Below are 17,980 nucleotides of genomic sequence, written 5' to 3'. Positions count from 1 at the left end.
GTCCTTTACCATAGTCTATGATTAATTAAATAAAAATTCTCAGCCTTTACAAAGCTAAAAACTGGGCAAATCCAAACATTTATTCCTATCGGCACCCTCTCCCCAACAAATATCTTTGAATAAGAGAATATAAAACCTACCACTTTACACATTTCTAGGAGTTCTGTAAGTGATATAATACTTTCACAGACATCCTTAAGCCTCATGACTCCTCATAACAATGTATGGTACCACAATTTTACCTATGAGGAAACTAAGGCTAAGGAAGCTCAAGTGATTTGTCCATGACCACACAGTAAATAGTACAGTCAAAACAGCAGATCCACTCAACCCTGTGTGTCTTACAATACCAAGATGGACAAGTAATAGAAGAAAGCAACTGAAAATAATATATGTAACTAACATTTATTAAAGGTGACTGAGAAAGTGAAGCAATAGAGGTCGCTCCTTCACATACGGCAAAAATAAACTCAGACTAGACTAGTGGTTCTTAAACATTTTATTCTTAGAGTCCCTATATACTCTTTTAAATTACTATACTGATGACCCCAAAGACCTGTTGATTATATAAATATTTACCATATAATTATCAAATGATAGCAGTTAGTACAAATAGAAGAATAAATAAATTCCATTAACTGTCAGGGTGATGATGTCATCACATATTTAGCTTCTGAAAAACACCCTATACTTGTGAAAGAACGACAGTGAGAAAGGCATATAACATTTTATTGTTACTGAACAGTTCTGACTTGGTAGACCCCTTGGTAAAAGTCTAGGAGACCTAAAGGGGTGCCCCAACCACGCTTTGAAAAGCACTGAATTAGACTGTAACAACTCGTAATCATGACAAACCTCTTAAAATCATAAGTCACAAACTACTACCTTATTTTAAGTTCATTGTTTCTCAGCACTAGATTAAAAGCAAAATAAATCTTTGAAAGGACTTTGATTTATTTCCTTTTAGCATGAATTCTCTGCATTCATTGTATCCTGGGCAAAAATGGTATTAATCATTTACTGAATAAATTGAAATCTTGTGGATTAAGGGGAAAAAAACCCTTACAGTAAAATTACCATACTCTACTGCAGAAAGACATGAACCCTGAGGTAGATAATACAGAAGTCTGGTCTCCTAAGCCAGTCAGATGTATCAAATAGACCACTCCATTCCAGATATGGAGGAAAAGAGAAAGATCTGAACAAGACAAATGAGAAAGTTAATACTTTAAAGTTCTAACTATACAGCTTTTTCCTAATTTTTCTCTAATCTAATAAAAGCAAGACATCCTCTAAAGTATAAATAATTTTATTATTACATGTATATCTACATGTTTATAATTATTTCACTCAGGTTGGAATTTATTAAATGAAGATAACACTTTGTATCTGCATATCTGAGAGAAATCTACATTAGACCTATGCTAGGATAAGATTCAGCCTGCAGAAATTATCAGGAAGTGAAGACTGAAAAATGCCACCCATGTTTGCATAATTATTTTCTCTAGAACTTTAAAATTTTTAGATTTTTATTTCATTTAGTTGCAAAAATAACAAGTTGCATTACTTGGTCAAGGACACATTAAACCAACAAGTTACTGCTAATTACAAAAATAGAAAAAATTCCTTATTTTTTACTTCTACTGTTTCAGGGCAACAGGCCAAGTTACTTTCAAGAGAAACCTTCAAAGCACAGATATTCCCTAAACTCCAACAATTATTACTAAAGTGTAGTTTGATAAATTCTTGACTCGTTGACTGCCATGATTATTAGAACCCTGTGGGGCCAAAAAGTTCAAATATTTTGGGAAATTTAGCCAGTTACTTTACATAAACAATTTACTAAAAAAGATGCTATCATTTAGATCTATTTATGGGCTTTATTACACTCAGATTGTCAAGAATTTTCTCTTCATAGTTTATTAATATTAAAATATCTGAACTAAATTAAATTTGTACTACCTACCATGCTAGTTATCAGTAAACAAAAAGAAAAATTTGCTATAAACATTTAGTTAAATTATTTCCATGTCAAGAGTTTGCCATTCTGGTCCTGACTAAAATCCAAACAGTTAAATAAACATTGACAACTAATCTTTCCAAATACTGAAGGGCAGATATCATTTGCCCTAAATTTTACAGAGAATAACATTATACTTAATAATCACAAAAAAACAAGATTTTCAGTGTGTTACTAAATAATTATCATACAAACATTAGAATGGCTTATCTCAGCCACAGCAAGTTGCAAAGAACTAAAAGCTTTGAATTATTTACCTGCATGACCAAATGACTAAGGTAGCGGGACTGCATAGTCACCAACCATAATCATCCTTAGTAATGAGCATAAGTATAATCTAATATGATTTTTTAAAAAGCTATTGCGTGAAAATGAAAAAAAAAGGTAGCATACAGCACAAACACCAGATATACTATTTAGTAGCTACTGATGGCTGCATAGCATAGTTGTACCTAAGGACAGGATCCAAGTCAAAGTATAAATAAATCTAGCCAGAAACAGAAATGGTATCTCTTTGGTACTTAAGATTTACCAGCAAAAAACAAGAGTCACTTATAATTGCTGATTCTACAGGTATTTAACAGAGTTGATACTAGGAAAAATACCATTTCTAAACATAACAGGTCGCAAACATCTGTTTAACTGGTACATCTTACCAATAATCCAAGTAAATGTAATAGGTACTTAATATAAAAAAATAAACTCCCCTGCTAATCACAGCATTTTTAAGTATATTAGCAACAAGAACTAATTATGCTGGGAAATGAGATAATTCCTAGTTCCTTTATCAAAATTAGACAAATCAGAGCCCAGATATTTCAGGACAGGACCCCACTAACCATATTATCAGTTCCATTCTTGTTATAATACATGAAGAGTTACTGGGCATCAATACCCCAATGTGCTGATTAGAGAATAAAGAGAAATGTGTTCTTAAGCATTCTGATTTCACAAAAATTGGCAATTATGCACCAGAATAATGAAACGAGCTTCATTGTTATTCTATATCAGTCCAGAGAAAGTATAATCTAGTTTCTCAATATTTACTTTTCTAAGAATGTGAAATTTAAAAACTAAGGCTTCTAGGGTGTCAGAGAAGGTTGCAAACACATTTGTGTTTGGTTTTGCGTGTGTGAAAATGAGAGGACAGTACCCACATGATACCAGGACAGACCTCAAAGTCACCATGAACTGCATGAGACCTCAATAGGCTAACAGTGCAAATATGTGTGCACACATATATCCTTATATGAGGGAGGGCGGGTTCCTTGTCAATATTGATTGTATGATGGAACTGAGTTACATGTTATTAGCCAGTTTCCAACTACACCCTTTAAGAAAAAAAATATACATTCCATACATTATTTTTAAGCAGTCAAAAAAACTACAGATGTTCTTTAAAGACTGAATTCAAAATCACACCATTTCAGTTACATGGCCGAATTCCCTTTGTGAAAGTTTATCACTAGACACACAAACACATCATACTTTAGTATGAAGTTTGTGAAAAAAAATTATCATTTAAAGGGCTAACTCACTCAGTGTTGAAAGGTGATATTTAAGCGACTTGAAATGTGATGGAGTGACCCTTTAATTTTCTGTGGAAAAATTGTTCCAGAAAAGGGAGTAGCAAAGGCCCTATGGTAGAACATGCTGGGAGTATAAGAATACCTAGAAGGCATAAATAGTCTGAGAAGAAAGAGATGGAAGACAGGTCAGAGACAGACAGCATGTCCAAGAGTAAAGAGTGAATGAGCTGGATTCATACACACTGTCTGGAAAGATGTCCATGTTACACATAAACCAATTTGCAGGATCATATTTATATTATACTCCTATTTTATTACAAAGGACAGAGGATGAGAAGAAAGGAAAGAAGGGAATAGAGGAATTAGGCAGGTCTTCAATATACTGGATAAGAGGCTTATGTTGGTGTGAACAGTTAGGTGTAGACCTAAAATTTAACACTGGATACATCGGGGACAAAATTAAAATGGAGAGTAGATGTTTTACTTATTTTAATGTATTTTATTCACTTACGTATTTTAACTACTCAATACTATTTGAACATCTGCAAAAACAAAATAAAAAACCCCTAAAAAAAAACCCCTGCAGCATCTATTCAAAGAGATAGGGGCCGGCGATTTAGCTCAGTGGTTCCAGCGCCTGCTTCCCAAGCACAAGGTCCTGAGTTTGATCCCCAGTACGAAAAAAAAAAAAGAGGTAGAAGGATGATTATGGTGCCATTATTAGATTACTAAGAAGCTTAGAGGGGAAAAACCTTAACGAGGAAGTGAGTAACTTATGGTACTATTGATCAGTGTTAAGACCATGCTCCTGTTAAGTGAAGCAGGTACATTCAGAAAACCCAAGACGCAGTAAGAGGGGAAAAGGGAAGATGCTAAAACTGGAAAACTGAGTATGCCACCTTGTTCTTATAAATTAATAACAAATTATAATAAAATTTTTAGAAATAGAAGAATAGTTTCCAAATTTAACAGTTTTCTTTAAGAAAATGTATTACAGGAGATTTTCACTTTGATATTACTTATCTTCTAACTACTTGAATTTTTAAAATAAGTTTTTCATTGGAAAGGGGAAAACTTTAATGTTTCACCTAGAAAATATATGCTATATCTCAAATGTTTGACAAATATAGGGTAATCAACAAATATATATTCAGTTAGTTATGAAAGAAAATTTATTCAATATCTGTCACACATGTGACAATTAGAATGAATAAGGAAACCGAGACAAGGAACATTAACGTCTTTTGTCCTAGGTTTCTAGCTCGGGGCAGTGTTGAGTGATACTTGAAAATCAGGTCTGCATTGCTCCAAAGCTCTACCTACTGAAGAGGTAATCTAGATATTTCTCTTTAGCCTTAATCCAAAAGAATTAAAAAATTTCACAGTACTAGCATTCTCTTATCACCTGCAGTTCTATACATCAGAAGGTAAACAATATTCACGCCTCACTTTTTCCTAGTCAAATACAGTAAGTAGCAGTTTTATGTCAATACTAGAAATTTGGCAAGAGGGATTTTATAAGTACTCTATAAAATGTCTGCTAATGACCAGGTACTTAGCTTTATGATTTTCTAGTAAAGTCTGGTGTTCTCTGATGCCATGCCAATAAAAAAATCAGTCATGTTCCAAGACTCTGAGGTGGAAGAGTGATTTAGTAGCATTTATTTCCTTGTGGTACTGTTTTGAAAAAATGGAGAATGTGATGGGAAGAAATGGAAATGCTGGGTCAGTATAGTACCTAACTTTTAAACAAGGTATTTAGTGGTAAGAACTCAACTTGAAATGTCAGATACTTTCACGGAACTATTGCTTCAGAGTACCTCAACCTGCCTTAGGGAATCTCACCAAGAGATAAGATGAGGGGAGAGAGGAAGAGACATGTTACAATTAATCAGGGAGAGGGTTACCTCTGCATCCAGGTTGTTTAGAAATGCCTAAGCCTGACAAAGTATTTAATATTTATGTTAGCCGGTTATTAGTTTTAGTTATATTTATGGCAACAAAGCAATAATGTTGTATCCTCTAGGTTTACGTTTCAAATCTAAGAATCCTACACAGATTTCAAGGCGACTATGAATTTTGTAAAATTACCTAAAAAATTGTTTATGCATTTTTCTACTGAAATTAACCATGGTTTTCCAAAAAGGACCTTCAAAAATGGTCAAGTACTTTAAACGTATATACATATATGCTCTCTTTTTAACAAGGATTTAAAAACGGGGTTTTTTTTGGGGGGGGGTCAGCATGTTTTAAGGTTTTTTTCCCCTTTTAAGGGATAAAAGCAGGGATCTGTGAACCTTTTCTGTAAAAGGCTGGACAGCGAATTTTTTAGAATTTGCAGGTATAGTTTGTCACATCCTTTCTTTTAAAGAACTTTAAAGTTTAAAACATAAAAATCAATCTTAATGTGTAGACCTAACAGTATCTAGTTTGCAGTCACCTGATTTAGAGTAATAAATGGTTTCTCTCTACAGAATAATACACCAAAGGCTTTCAGAGTCTAGAACTTTTATTTTATTTAGGACTTGGAGAAAGTCATCAATCCCTTCTAACCCCTCTAAAAACTCAAGTTTCTACTTGTGTAAAAATAAAAGACCCAACTATCTCTCATAAGAGCAAGATACTCTGAGAAAGTCATCAATCCCCTCTAACCCCTCTAAAGACTCAAGTTTCTACATGTGCAAAAATGAAAGGCCCACCTCTTCCGCGTAGAAGCAAGACACCAGGGTGTGGGCTGCCCATGCAGTGCCTCCAATACACATACTTAACGACTTATTTTATTACCTCTGCTTATCTGATAGATTGTGAATAATATCTGTAAGTTAACATTAAATGTTTGATCAAGCATACTCCTCCAAAACAATCTTCTTTATAATAATCTGCTTTGGCTATTTCCTGGAATAAACTGTGGCTCTATGGGATAGCCAATACACTTGTACTTTGACTGCTTGGAACCTAACTTCCTAATTATTCCCGTCCCCTCCATGTATAAATCAAATTTCTAGAGCAAAGATTTATCAATACTTTATTTTCCATCTAAACTGTTTTAAAAGACTAAATCACAATTATCTGATGCAGCTTCAGGAAATCCAACTTGCAAGAAATAAAATTAGCACCAAAGTAAAGCACACTTAAGTTTACTAATGCAACTAAGGTCACAATATATTGTACAGTATTCTTCCCTTGTCTGGGAGGGGTGCATGCCAAGACCCCCAATTGATGCCTAAAACTACAGATACTACTGAACCATATAATATATGGGTTTTTTTTCTCCACACACTGTATACAACAATAATCAGTTGATGGTCTTAGCAGAGATACTGATTTCTCCCATTCATTTTTCTGACAAAACTTAACATCTTAAAATATGATTCTGGTCACAGAATTTGTTTCATGATTGGGTTGCAACTAGAACGCTGGAATGAATTCTGCAACCAGAATCATGAAAAGAATTAAGTTCACAAACCAAGGAATCACTGTATATCCAAAAGTCATTATGGCTTTAATTATTCTTTGTTTTCCTTAGAAAATAAAGCAGCATGCAGCATGAACTACTTTATAACAATTTTATCACCCATACCATGGCCACCATACTGATAATTTGGAGTAAGCACTTACTAACAATGTCTTTTAAATGATTATATTATTCATCTCTAAGAAAATAATTTTGCAATTCTATTTATAAGACATATAGAAACAGATTGTCTCTGGGCAGTAGTACAAGAAAAAGTACACAAGATTAAAAAGTAGCTACATTATTTCATTATTTCACAATAGCTAGAATAATACACTAACGTCAATGGCTCCAGTATCCCAAAGTATCAAAGGTTAGTTACATTTCCTACTCACATTAGGAAAATTATGATTATTATAATCACTAGGGAATTTTGGTAGCCAAGTATTTTCCAACCTTTCAAAAGTTGTCTATAAATAGAAAAAAAAAATCAAGTGAGTGAATAAATACAATATATTAACTTCACAAATGATTGTCAGCTTTCAGTGAATTTACTTTGAAAGCTTTGGAGAAGACAAGGATTATTTAAAACCAACTTTACCTAAAATAAATAAAATAAAAGGCTATAATTAATATTAAGAATAAACTTTTTGTTCCTCATCTCAGAAGACCAAAGGAGAAATAAATTATGTACAAATTACATGGTAGAGAGTATAAGGATTTCCAGGCTATACCTAATTTAGTTCTCTGAAATTAATGGCATACACATTAATAAAATGATGCTAACAGCCTGTCCCCCACCCTTAATGAAGACAGTCATATTCCTTGCTCTCCAATCACTAAAGATATTTGAAATTTTTGCACAAATATTTTTCAAAATGTTTTTCAGGCATAAAGGATAAATTAATCAGTTACGAAAAAACAGTCATGTTCAGATACCCAATAAACCTATAAAGTGAAGCTTTCCCCTGATGCCTTTCATATTCCTTAAACTCAAATTTAGAGTCAATAAACAGATGCATTTAGTAGGTTAAGAAGTAAGTGCTTATATAGTTAATTAATGATCATCCCACTAAACCAAAATATCTACCAAACTTGTGAAAGGCAGCCACGATCTACACCTATTTACCATCAAGTGGAAGCGGAAATATTTCAAGGGATTTTGTTTCTACCTGAATAACTTTTAAAAATTCTCCATTATGTAGACAACATCTTTTTAAAAATAAAACTTCTCAATAAAATTGCCTTCAAAGATATAGTGTTGAATAGGTGTAAAAATGACCATGCTTTCCTATCTAGCTATTAGGTATCCCCATTTACTCAAGTCAAGGTCTCAAATTCATATGACTCTAGGCCAGGCAGGTAACAGCAGTCAAACCGGGCAAGTTATGTGGGAACTGAAGACTACCTGTGGGAGGTTATACACCAAGTTTTAACCACCAAAGCTGCTAATACAGTTCTTTCCATTCATTTGTTGCTATGAAGAATACTGTACAAAGGTGAAACTACAAGATATTTCATTATTTTCCTAACAAGAGTCAGAAAACCAGTTCATATGAAATCTTCCATTTATTATTGTTGGGAATTAAAGAGTCAACACAAAAACAGAACAGGTCAAGTGAGAAGTACCTGGAAACTGAACGTGCTCTTCCAGTATCCAACCAGTGCTAGCTACAGGGCAAGAATATTCCAGGAACAGAAGTATCAGTAAGAATCTAATATGCATGACTCCTAATCCCTAAACAGCCAGCCCTCATTTGAAGATTATTCTTCAAATTTCACTTTGAAGACAAACTCTCTAGATACTAAGGGGAAATACTAAAAGGCTTTTCCTCTAAAATTAGAAACAAGACAGTAATGTCTGCTATCACCACTCCTGTTCAATACAGTACTTGAAACATTAGCCAGCGCAATCAGGCAAGAGAAAAAAAATAAAGGGATACATATAGGAAAGAAGTAAAATTATCCTTATTGGCAGATGACACGATCCTTTACATAGAAGACCTAAAAAATTCCACCAAGACGCCGAGAATAAATAAACAAATTCAAAAATGCAGCAGGATACAAAGTCAATGCAAAAATCAACGGCATTTCTGTACAATAATGAACTCACCAAGAAAGAAATTAGGAAAACAATACTATTCACAATAGCACCAAGAAAAATGAAATACTTAGTAATTAACCAAAGAAATGAAAGGCCTCTGTGATGACAGTACTCTAAAAAAAGGAGATCGAAGAGAACATCAGAAAATGGAAAGATATCCCCTGTTCCTAGATAGGCAGAACCAATATTGTCAAAATGGCTATACTTCTAAAACTGATATATAGATTTAACACAAGCCAATCAAAGCATTTCTTACAGAGCTAGAGAAAACAATTCTACAATTTACATGGAACATAAAGAGTCCAGAATAGCAAAAGCAAACTTGGGCAACGAGAATAAAGGAGGAGGCATTACAATACTAGATTTCAAGTTATATTACAAACCTACAGTCATAAAAACACCATAGTATTGGCATAATAACAGACATGTGGATGAGTGGAACAGAAAGGAGGATGCATAAACAACCCCAGGAACTCTCAGCCTTCTGATCTTTGACAAGGAAGCCAAAAACACACTGGAGGAAAGATGGCCCCTTTAGCAAATGGTGCTGGAAAAACTGGCTATTCACATGGAGAAGAGTGAAGCTAGCCCCATTATCTCTCACCATGTACTAAACTAAAATCAAAATGGATCAAAGATCTAAACATTAAAACTAAAGCATGTAATCTGCTGGAAGATAAAATAGGCAAAACTCTTGAAGACACAGGCATAGGTGGGGACTTTCTGAACAGAACCCCCACTGCACAAGAAATAACATCAAATGGGGTCAAATCAAATTAAAAACCTGTACAGCAAAGGAAACAATCAACAGAATGAAGAGGCAACCTACAGGATGGGAAAAAAAAAAACCTGCCAGCTATTCCTCAGAGGACTGATATCTAGAATATATAAAGAACTCTAGATTATATAGAACTTATATATGAAGAATATATTAAAAAATTGGATCCCCCAAAATAAAAGACCCAATCAAAAACAGGCAACTAAAATGAAGAGACACTTCAAGTATAAATTGCCAATAAATACATGTTTAAAAGTTCAGCATTTCTAGCCATTAGAGAAATGCAAAGTAAAACAACACTGAGATTCCATCTTACTCCATAAAGAATGGCTATCATCACGAAATCAGATAATAACAAATCCTAGCAAAGCTATAGGAAAAAAGAACTCTTCTATGTTATTGGTGGGAATGTAAACTCATATGACCACTATGGAAATCAGATGGAGATGTTTCAAAAACTAAAACTAGAAATTACATTTGATGTTCAAAGGAGAAGGGGAACAAGGTAGGAGGGAGGGGAAAAGGAAAGAAAGGACAAGAAAAACAAAGTGAATAAAAGGAAAAAGGGGAAACAAAGCTTTTGTAAATAAGGAGGGGAAGAAGGGTTGAAGGGAGGGGAGGGGAATGGGGAAAAAAAGAAGCAAGATATAACATGTACAGGTACAAATTCCGTATGTTGAATGTTATTTTATCATTATGTATATCTCAAATATATCAATAAATGTTCTGCTTCAAAAAAAAAGAAAGAAATTCCATTTGACCCAGTTATACTCCTTCTACGTATTTCCCAAGACATCAATCATATAGCAGTGATACATGCATACCCATGTTTTTGGCAGCACAACTCATAATAGATAAATCTTGGAAGCAGCCTACATCCATCAACAGATGAATGGATAAAGAAAATGTGGTATTTACGCTCAATGGAGTATTATTCTGACATAAAGAAGGATAAACTTGAGTTATGCGTAAGAAAATGGATGCACCTTGAGACCATGTTAAGTCAAATGAATCACACACAAATTTCACTAGCTTCTGGTTTCTCTTATATGAGAAACCCAATGTATGAATAAAAGCAAAAATAAAAGATAGTAGGAAACAGGGAGATAATCTTTTGCAAATGTGAAGAGGATCAAATGATGGAGGGAAGGGAGAAGAGGACATAAAAAGAATGTTATGTACATGTACCAACTCCCCACGATGAACATAATCATTACATACTGTAAACAGGTACTAATAAAAATTAAATAAGAAAAGAACATCAGTGGTATTTTTTTCTCCCTTGAAGATGAATTTGAGGGTAGATTTTAAAAAATACTTTGACATACTATTTTAAAGCAAATGTTTTAAGAAAAACAGAACAATTAACAGATGGTTGAATCAAATTTCTAACTTCAATAAATTAGCAAACATTTTCTACATATTACAATTTTTAAAAAGATGTTTCATATATCCATTTTTGTTTATTATTTATTTATTCATTTTTTTAAAAAAGATAATGCTTCCCAGTGTTCAACTGTGTAAAATTAAGTGTCTTTAAGAAGCAACCACTTAAGTTACTTAGTATCTCTACCTGAAATATCAGGAATCTGCAGTCCCTGATAGTCCACTTCACTTTAGCAACATGAAAAGAAAAATAAAGGAAGAAGTAGTGACAACAATGTTAACTGGTAAGATATATTTGTTATGTAATGTTTCAAAGTGCCAAAGGACTCAAGATTCAATACAATTTTCTTTACTGCTTTAGCTCTACTAAGTAGATTAGACGGCCGTTTAGGATAAACTTGCAAGACCTTCTATGTGGAAACAAAATCTGTTGGATTAAAAAAAAATTCTATGTGGAGCAGTACTCAAAGATTTAACCTGATTTAACTTTAAAAGCATGCTCTCGAAATTTCTGATTTAAGAAAAGAAAAACAGCTTTACAGGCACTTACACATATTACATTGATGAAACAATTTAAGAAAAAACTCTTACGAACAATGCAGTGTAATTTTTTTTTAAGGCAGCCTGACTTTATTAGAGCTGAGTTTCACCACTTGACACCTGTGTGACTTTTAAGCAAGTTATTTAACTACCTGACTTCCACTCCATCTATAAAATGGAATGGACACCATCTATCTTAATTCTCATTCTGAGAATTCTGATATATCTTTGATTGGCTGTAATTCATTCTCTTATCTGAAAACTGAATCACCAGTTTAAAACACTTCTGGCAGAACAGCTACACAGACAAGAAAAGTCACTTCCTGAGACAGGTTTTTTCATTCCCACACTTCTGTTTTTCTTTTACTAAGCAAAATTCAGCTTCCTTGTTACTTCTACTCCATCAACCCTACTATAGTGTAAATCTTCTTAAGAGTAATTCAGTTTTCACTAGACATTAAGCTCCATGAGGGCTGAGGTAGTCTATTTCTGTTTAGTATCAAAGTCCTACCTAGAGATAAGCATTTAGCAGGCTGAGTGACATGTTCAGTGCAGTATTTTACTGACTGACCAGTGAGATGCCCTCTAATATAAAGACCACAGATGTGTACATTTTTGGAGGTCGTCCTTTAATGCTTAAGATTTAGAAGTCAATACAACAATCAAACATGCTGCATGTTCTTCAAAATCCCTTCCAACATGGTAAGTGAAAAGCAATTTTGCCATACTTTAAATAAATGGTGATGTTACAGATTTATTCAAAGTATAAACTTCTCAATGGCATCCTAATTCATAAAATCTTTCAGATATAACTGAATTCCAAGTCTACATTAAAAAGAAAAACTCAAAATGATATGCAACCTCACTGCCACTGACTATTCTGAAAATAACCCCCAAATAATAACCTAGTTAAATTTTATTACTTGAAAGCTACCCAGAAAAACATCAGAATTGAAGTTGGGGTAGATTATTAAAATCTGTAACAACTTTTTCTCATGACTTTCTTAGCAATACACTGCTATAAATAAACATCTCACCTCTTAAACACAAGAATTAATTTATAATTTAGTCACTCATATTCTAGAGCCTTAAGAAAGTACATTTCAAAAAGTATGCACTACATCACAGAACCATAAAGCAAACCCAGTTCACCATCCTCTAGAAATCTATAGGAATATTGTCATATTAGTTCCCCTGCCGCTCAATAGTTTTAAGCTGTCACTCTGCTGTTAGCCTAAAGAAAACATATTTAGTAAGGTACATCTGGCACACATATAAATCGATTATTCATTCCAAATTCTCAATCTTTCTGGATTATCTTGCTTGAGATTGTGGTAAAAAGTAGTGACTGAGAAATATTTAATGTCCACGAAAAGACTAATACAAGACGGACATAAACATAGTAAAGGATAACATCCATAGGGCTCAAACATTTTGTGAGCTACACAAAATTAAAAGAAGATAGAAAGAGAAATTTAAAATTTAGCTGTTTTAAAAGAAACAATCATGTACAACCCTTTCTATTCTACAAGATTTCCCAGACCAAGGTGGATGAAGCCTCTAGCCCTACAAAACTTCCTTTTCTATTTCTTCTGATAATAAAAGAAAACTCATACATTAAAAATATGTAAAATTAAGCCATCAGATGAAGGAGGGCATTAAAAAATTAAAATTACTATTTGCCATTAAATACCATCTGCAGGGTGACTTCAGGTACTGGGTAAGAAACTTAGTCATAGAGAGTAGACGCTTGATGGACAAAGTCTGTTATCTATGCTACAGAAACTACATCAAAAGGGGCAGATGACAACTCAAAATGTGCAGAAAAGTATACTATGTGCAGGCCCCAACGCCTGGCCAATTCGCTGCAAAAAGTACTGCTTTGCAATAACTACTATTACCTCTGGCCCGAAAGTTGCCCCAGCGTTAAAAAAAGGGCCCGCTATGGCAAAACAGCACAGACCCGGACTATGAGGGCATTCTTCACACCACTGTCTCCAGTAACAATTTCTCAACGTGGCCCAGGTGAGGCTGCAGTCAGCGACACGGCTGCCACCCTGCATGCAGCAACCACAACCTAGGACAAGCTTAACAGTCCCAGAAGTGACTCGGAAGAAGCGATTGCGGAGGATGAGGAGGGGCCTCCCTTCCGTTATCAATATGCTTCTTAGGAGCCGATTCTACCCAGGTAACCACACTTCAGTGCCCAGGAGCACACGCAAAGGTTTCTAGCTCACCTCAGTGCCGACGGGAAGCAAAGAAAAGTGTCCACTGTTTGCCTTCCTTTACCTAATGCTCTGTCCAGGGTAGGAAACAAAGGTTAGGGATAGAAATAAGCCCTTGCTCTTCCTACCGAAGGCCAGCACAGGGCCGCCCAGGCCTGAGTTACCAGCAGGTGGGCCCCCGGCCCTGTGGACCCCCTCCATCGCCCGGCCTCCCTCTCACCTGATCTTGTAACTGGGCAGGGTGTGCTTGCGCTTGATGACTTTCTTGAGCTGGTTGACGATGATGGAGGTGAGCTGGGGCATGGGCCGCCCTTCAAACTGGGAGCGCACCTCGAAGTCAATCAGCGGGTCCTCCACGAAGGAGAAGAACCAGTGGGTGAAGGGCACGCGGGTGAAGACGAAGCGCAGCCTCCCCACCACTCGGGACAGCTTGACGAACAGGTAGGCAGACTTGCCGAAGACTAAGTCCACGTCGATGGCCAGGTGGAAGCCTCCGTTGTACTCCACCTCTGCCTCGAAGGCCAGCTCCTCCGGGCAGGTGGCGGGCAGAGTCTCTCCCTCCGGACCGTCGGGCTCCCCGGTGGCCGAGGCCACAACGGGCCGGACGAGGCGGATGGTCTTGATGAAGGGCACCGTGTCGCCCAGGAACACGTCCCGCAGGCTCAGCCCCTCCAGCAGGCGCCCGGCCGTCTTGGTCTGCAGCAGCTCCTCGAACTCCACCTTGATCTTCTTGGTGACCCAGCGGCGGGTCAGCGCGGTGTCCCGCAGCTCCCGGAACAGGAACAGGATGGTGGCGTTGAGGAAGTAGCAGGTCTCCCGCGTCGGGGGGGCGGGGGTCTCGGGAGCCGAGGTCGGGGTCGCGCCGCCCTCCGCCGACCCTCCGGCGGACTCCTCAGCCCCGCCGCCGCCATAGAGGTACTCCCTGAGGGACAGGCCGGGCACCGGCTTGATGTACCGGAAGCCGTCGCCAGCGCGCGCTGCCTCGTCCGGCGGCTCGGGCTGCCTGCGGTACAGCAGCAGGAACTGGGCGAGGAGCGTGAGGAAGGAGCCCAGCACGGCCGATGCCAGGATCATGAGCAGCAGCCCCATCCCGCCACTGCCGCCGCCCGGGCCGCCGGGGCCCCCGCGCCCACAGCTCCGCTTTCTTTACGCAGCCGCCCCCGCTGCCTCCATCTTGAGGACATCAGGCGGTGGGGTCGGGGTGAGTGGCTGCCTGGGCCTCGAACGGCGACTCGGGTCGGCGCGCTGCCCAGCCTGAGCCTGCGGCGGCCCGCGCCTCCTCAGACGCTCCCGGGGGCAACCTGTGTGGCGGCGGCGGGGGCGGAGAGGGCGGGAACGGCGCCTCCTCCAGGCCTGCTCTCATTGGGCGAGCGAAGCGGACGTCAGCGCGTGCTCGCTCCCGGCAGCTTCGCCCGGCAGCCGGCGCTCGGGCACGGACTCGGGCCCCGGTTAACCCTCTAGGGCGCTCTGCCAGCCCCGCACCCCTCCAACCTTCCATCCCCCGCCTCGCGCGCGTGGGGATCCACGTGGCTGTCACTTTTGGAGCCGTGCTGGGGGACCTGGACGATAACTGAGGCCCGAGTCGGAGCGCTGGAGGTCCAGCCGAGAGGGCTTGGCGCAGTCCGCCCGTTATCTCCGGACGCGCTCATCCCCCTGCGCTGGCCGTGGTCCCCGCTGTTACCTCTGCAGCAGCCTCTTCTTCCTGCAGTGAGGTTCTTCCTCTCAGCCTCCCTGAGAGCTGGGCCGGCGGCCGCGGCTTTCCCTGCGCAGAGGACCTGAGCAGGCTGTTGGGACATTGCCAAGCCGACCAAAGAGACGTGACTGCCTCAAAGACCGCCGGCGCAGGGTGGCCCTGGGAAGGAGGGACACAGGCAAAGGGTGTAAAGTACGGACTAACTTCCCTACAAAGCGGATATTCAAAATGTAAATGAGAAGTTTAAATGAGCTGGGAGGGGTATGATGGATGAAATGAATTAGCACAAAACTTAAGCTCTTGGCCACTACTCTAGGACTGCTAAGCTTGTAAGGGAGAACGGGAGGGAGTGTTCATCACTTCACTGCTGGGACAAAATATCTGACATACACAAGTTAAAGGAGAAAGGGTTTATTTGGCTCAGTTTCATAGGTTTCAGTGGTGTGGCGGAGGAAAGCTGCTCAACTCCTGGCAGTTGGGAAGCAGGAAGAGAGCAGGAGTTGAAGGGGGCAGGGACCAGACACAGTCCTCAAGATCGCATCCTGTGACCCATCCAAAAGAGTGCTTTACTGATCTCCTAGGTGCTTTCAAGCCAATCAAGTTGACAATCAAAATCAACCATCCCGGGTGTCAGGGAAGAGGGGGGAGGGCTAGTTTGCACAGGGTAGCGCCTTGACCAAAGCCGTAAGAGTTAATGAGCCAAGTTGCCTAGCAATAATGCCATTTCTTGCATCCTCTACTTAGTTGTTGCATCATAAACGCTTGTGTCCCTCCAACCACATGGACACTACAACACTTCTGGTCCTACAGAGGTCAAATTTCATATTAACAGTTAGGCTGATTTGGCCTGGCCCTGAGACACCAGGACAGGGCTCCTCTCTAGCCCTTAAAATCTTCAAGTCAAGGATTCTCTTGACTCTGGTGATTCTAGAACAACAACAGTTCTGATCTAGCTGGGGCAGCTACAGAGTGTTGCAATCAGTATGATTTCATTCCCAGGTCTAAGAACAGAATGGTTCTGTTACCAAGAAGCCGTAACACAGGTATCTGCTGAGGAACCAGGCTCAAACACTCCAAATCGTCTTAATGTATTATTCAGTCATTCAGTTCCCCAGCAAAACTTCTCCCCTGAGGGCACAGATGTTTAACCTTTTTACTTGCCTGGGCCTCAGTGAAGAGAAATTGTCTTAGGTATATATAAAATATATAATATACGGTAGTTAAGCTATAAAGTAACATTTATTTTTACGTATTCTTATTACAACATTACAAAAAGAGCAACATAAACATAAAACTAGTAAAATTTGACCTTGTTTTTATGAAAATAATGCATCTATGTCTGGTTCAATGGAAGTGGTTGCTATTCTTAATGAGTTCTCAAGGTGCTTATCAGAAATTGTTGATGTCTTATTCTTCATATGATTCAGCTTTAAAAATAGTTGTTCACCAGTGTACATACTGCCCCAAGAGATGATGTGAATAAGGCTCGATTGTGAAACGTGATATTTTTCTCTGGGAAAACTGGCCTTTAAAAGTCTGTAAAGAGACATGATCAGTTTTCTTTGAGTTCAATGTCTGAGGGCAACTCTGTAATTCCAAAAATTAATAAATAAGCAGGCACTTATTTTCATAGTCTTAGTGATGTTGTATATGTAATTATAACAACTCACAAGTAAAAACTATTTGACACATTTTTGTACTTTCTAGGCCACAGCTGCTCAAAATCTTTTAACTTTATTAAATCATTTTATGAAGGGCCAGGGATTTAGGTCAGTGGTTCGGCACCTGCCTCGCAAGTGCAAGGTCCTGAGTTCAATCCATGGTACCAAAAATAAATTATTTTATGAAAAAACACAGGCCCATTTTAATAATTAAAGAAAACTTATGTGTCCGCTTAATCACAACAAACACTTGTTTTGGGTTGAAATGCTGTCATATGATCGGTGACACCTGTGTTTCACTGCGCAAGTTGCACAAGTGAGAACACCTGACACATGCGAGTTCTGAGTTGACTCGGCCGGGGGTGCAGGAGGTGGAGTTAGCAGGCCCTGCACCCTCTGCTACATAGCATTCTTTAGCACCACACAACTGAGTCATGAAAAATGTAACTAAAACTTATACAATAATGTTAAGCATTTGTGACCTTGTGGTGCCAAATTAATAGCTGTCCAGGGTTGCATTCTGTGGTTTGGACACAACTGTGCCTTAAGGGGTCTACTCAAATTCAGGAGGGAACTTAGCCTTTTGGAAA

The 17,980-nt window shown here is 38.4% G+C and overlaps 1 protein-coding gene across 1 annotated transcript in view; it reads right to left on the bottom strand.

Annotated features, from left to right (window-relative positions):
• Pdzd8 (PDZ domain containing 8) overlaps positions 1-15,349 on the bottom strand; it is a 111,280-nt gene extending 95,931 nt beyond the window's left edge. The window contains exon 1 of the mRNA XM_004838847.4: positions 14,257-15,349. Coding sequence (XP_004838904.2) covers positions 14,257-15,125 — 869 coding nt within the window. The 5' untranslated portion in view covers positions 15,126-15,349. The remainder of the gene's footprint in view (positions 1-14,256) is intronic.
• Between the last annotated feature and the right edge of the window lie 2,631 nt (positions 15,350-17,980).

The sequence above is a fragment of the Heterocephalus glaber genome, unplaced genomic scaffold (assembly GCF_053883595.1).
Source record: "Heterocephalus glaber isolate CG9 unplaced genomic scaffold, H.glaber_assembly_v1.0 deba00001497, whole genome shotgun sequence".
Lineage (NCBI taxonomy): Eukaryota > Metazoa > Chordata > Mammalia > Rodentia > Bathyergidae > Heterocephalus > Heterocephalus glaber.
Note: the sequence above shows the minus strand (reverse complement) of the source record. Positions and strands in the feature narration are given on the sequence as shown.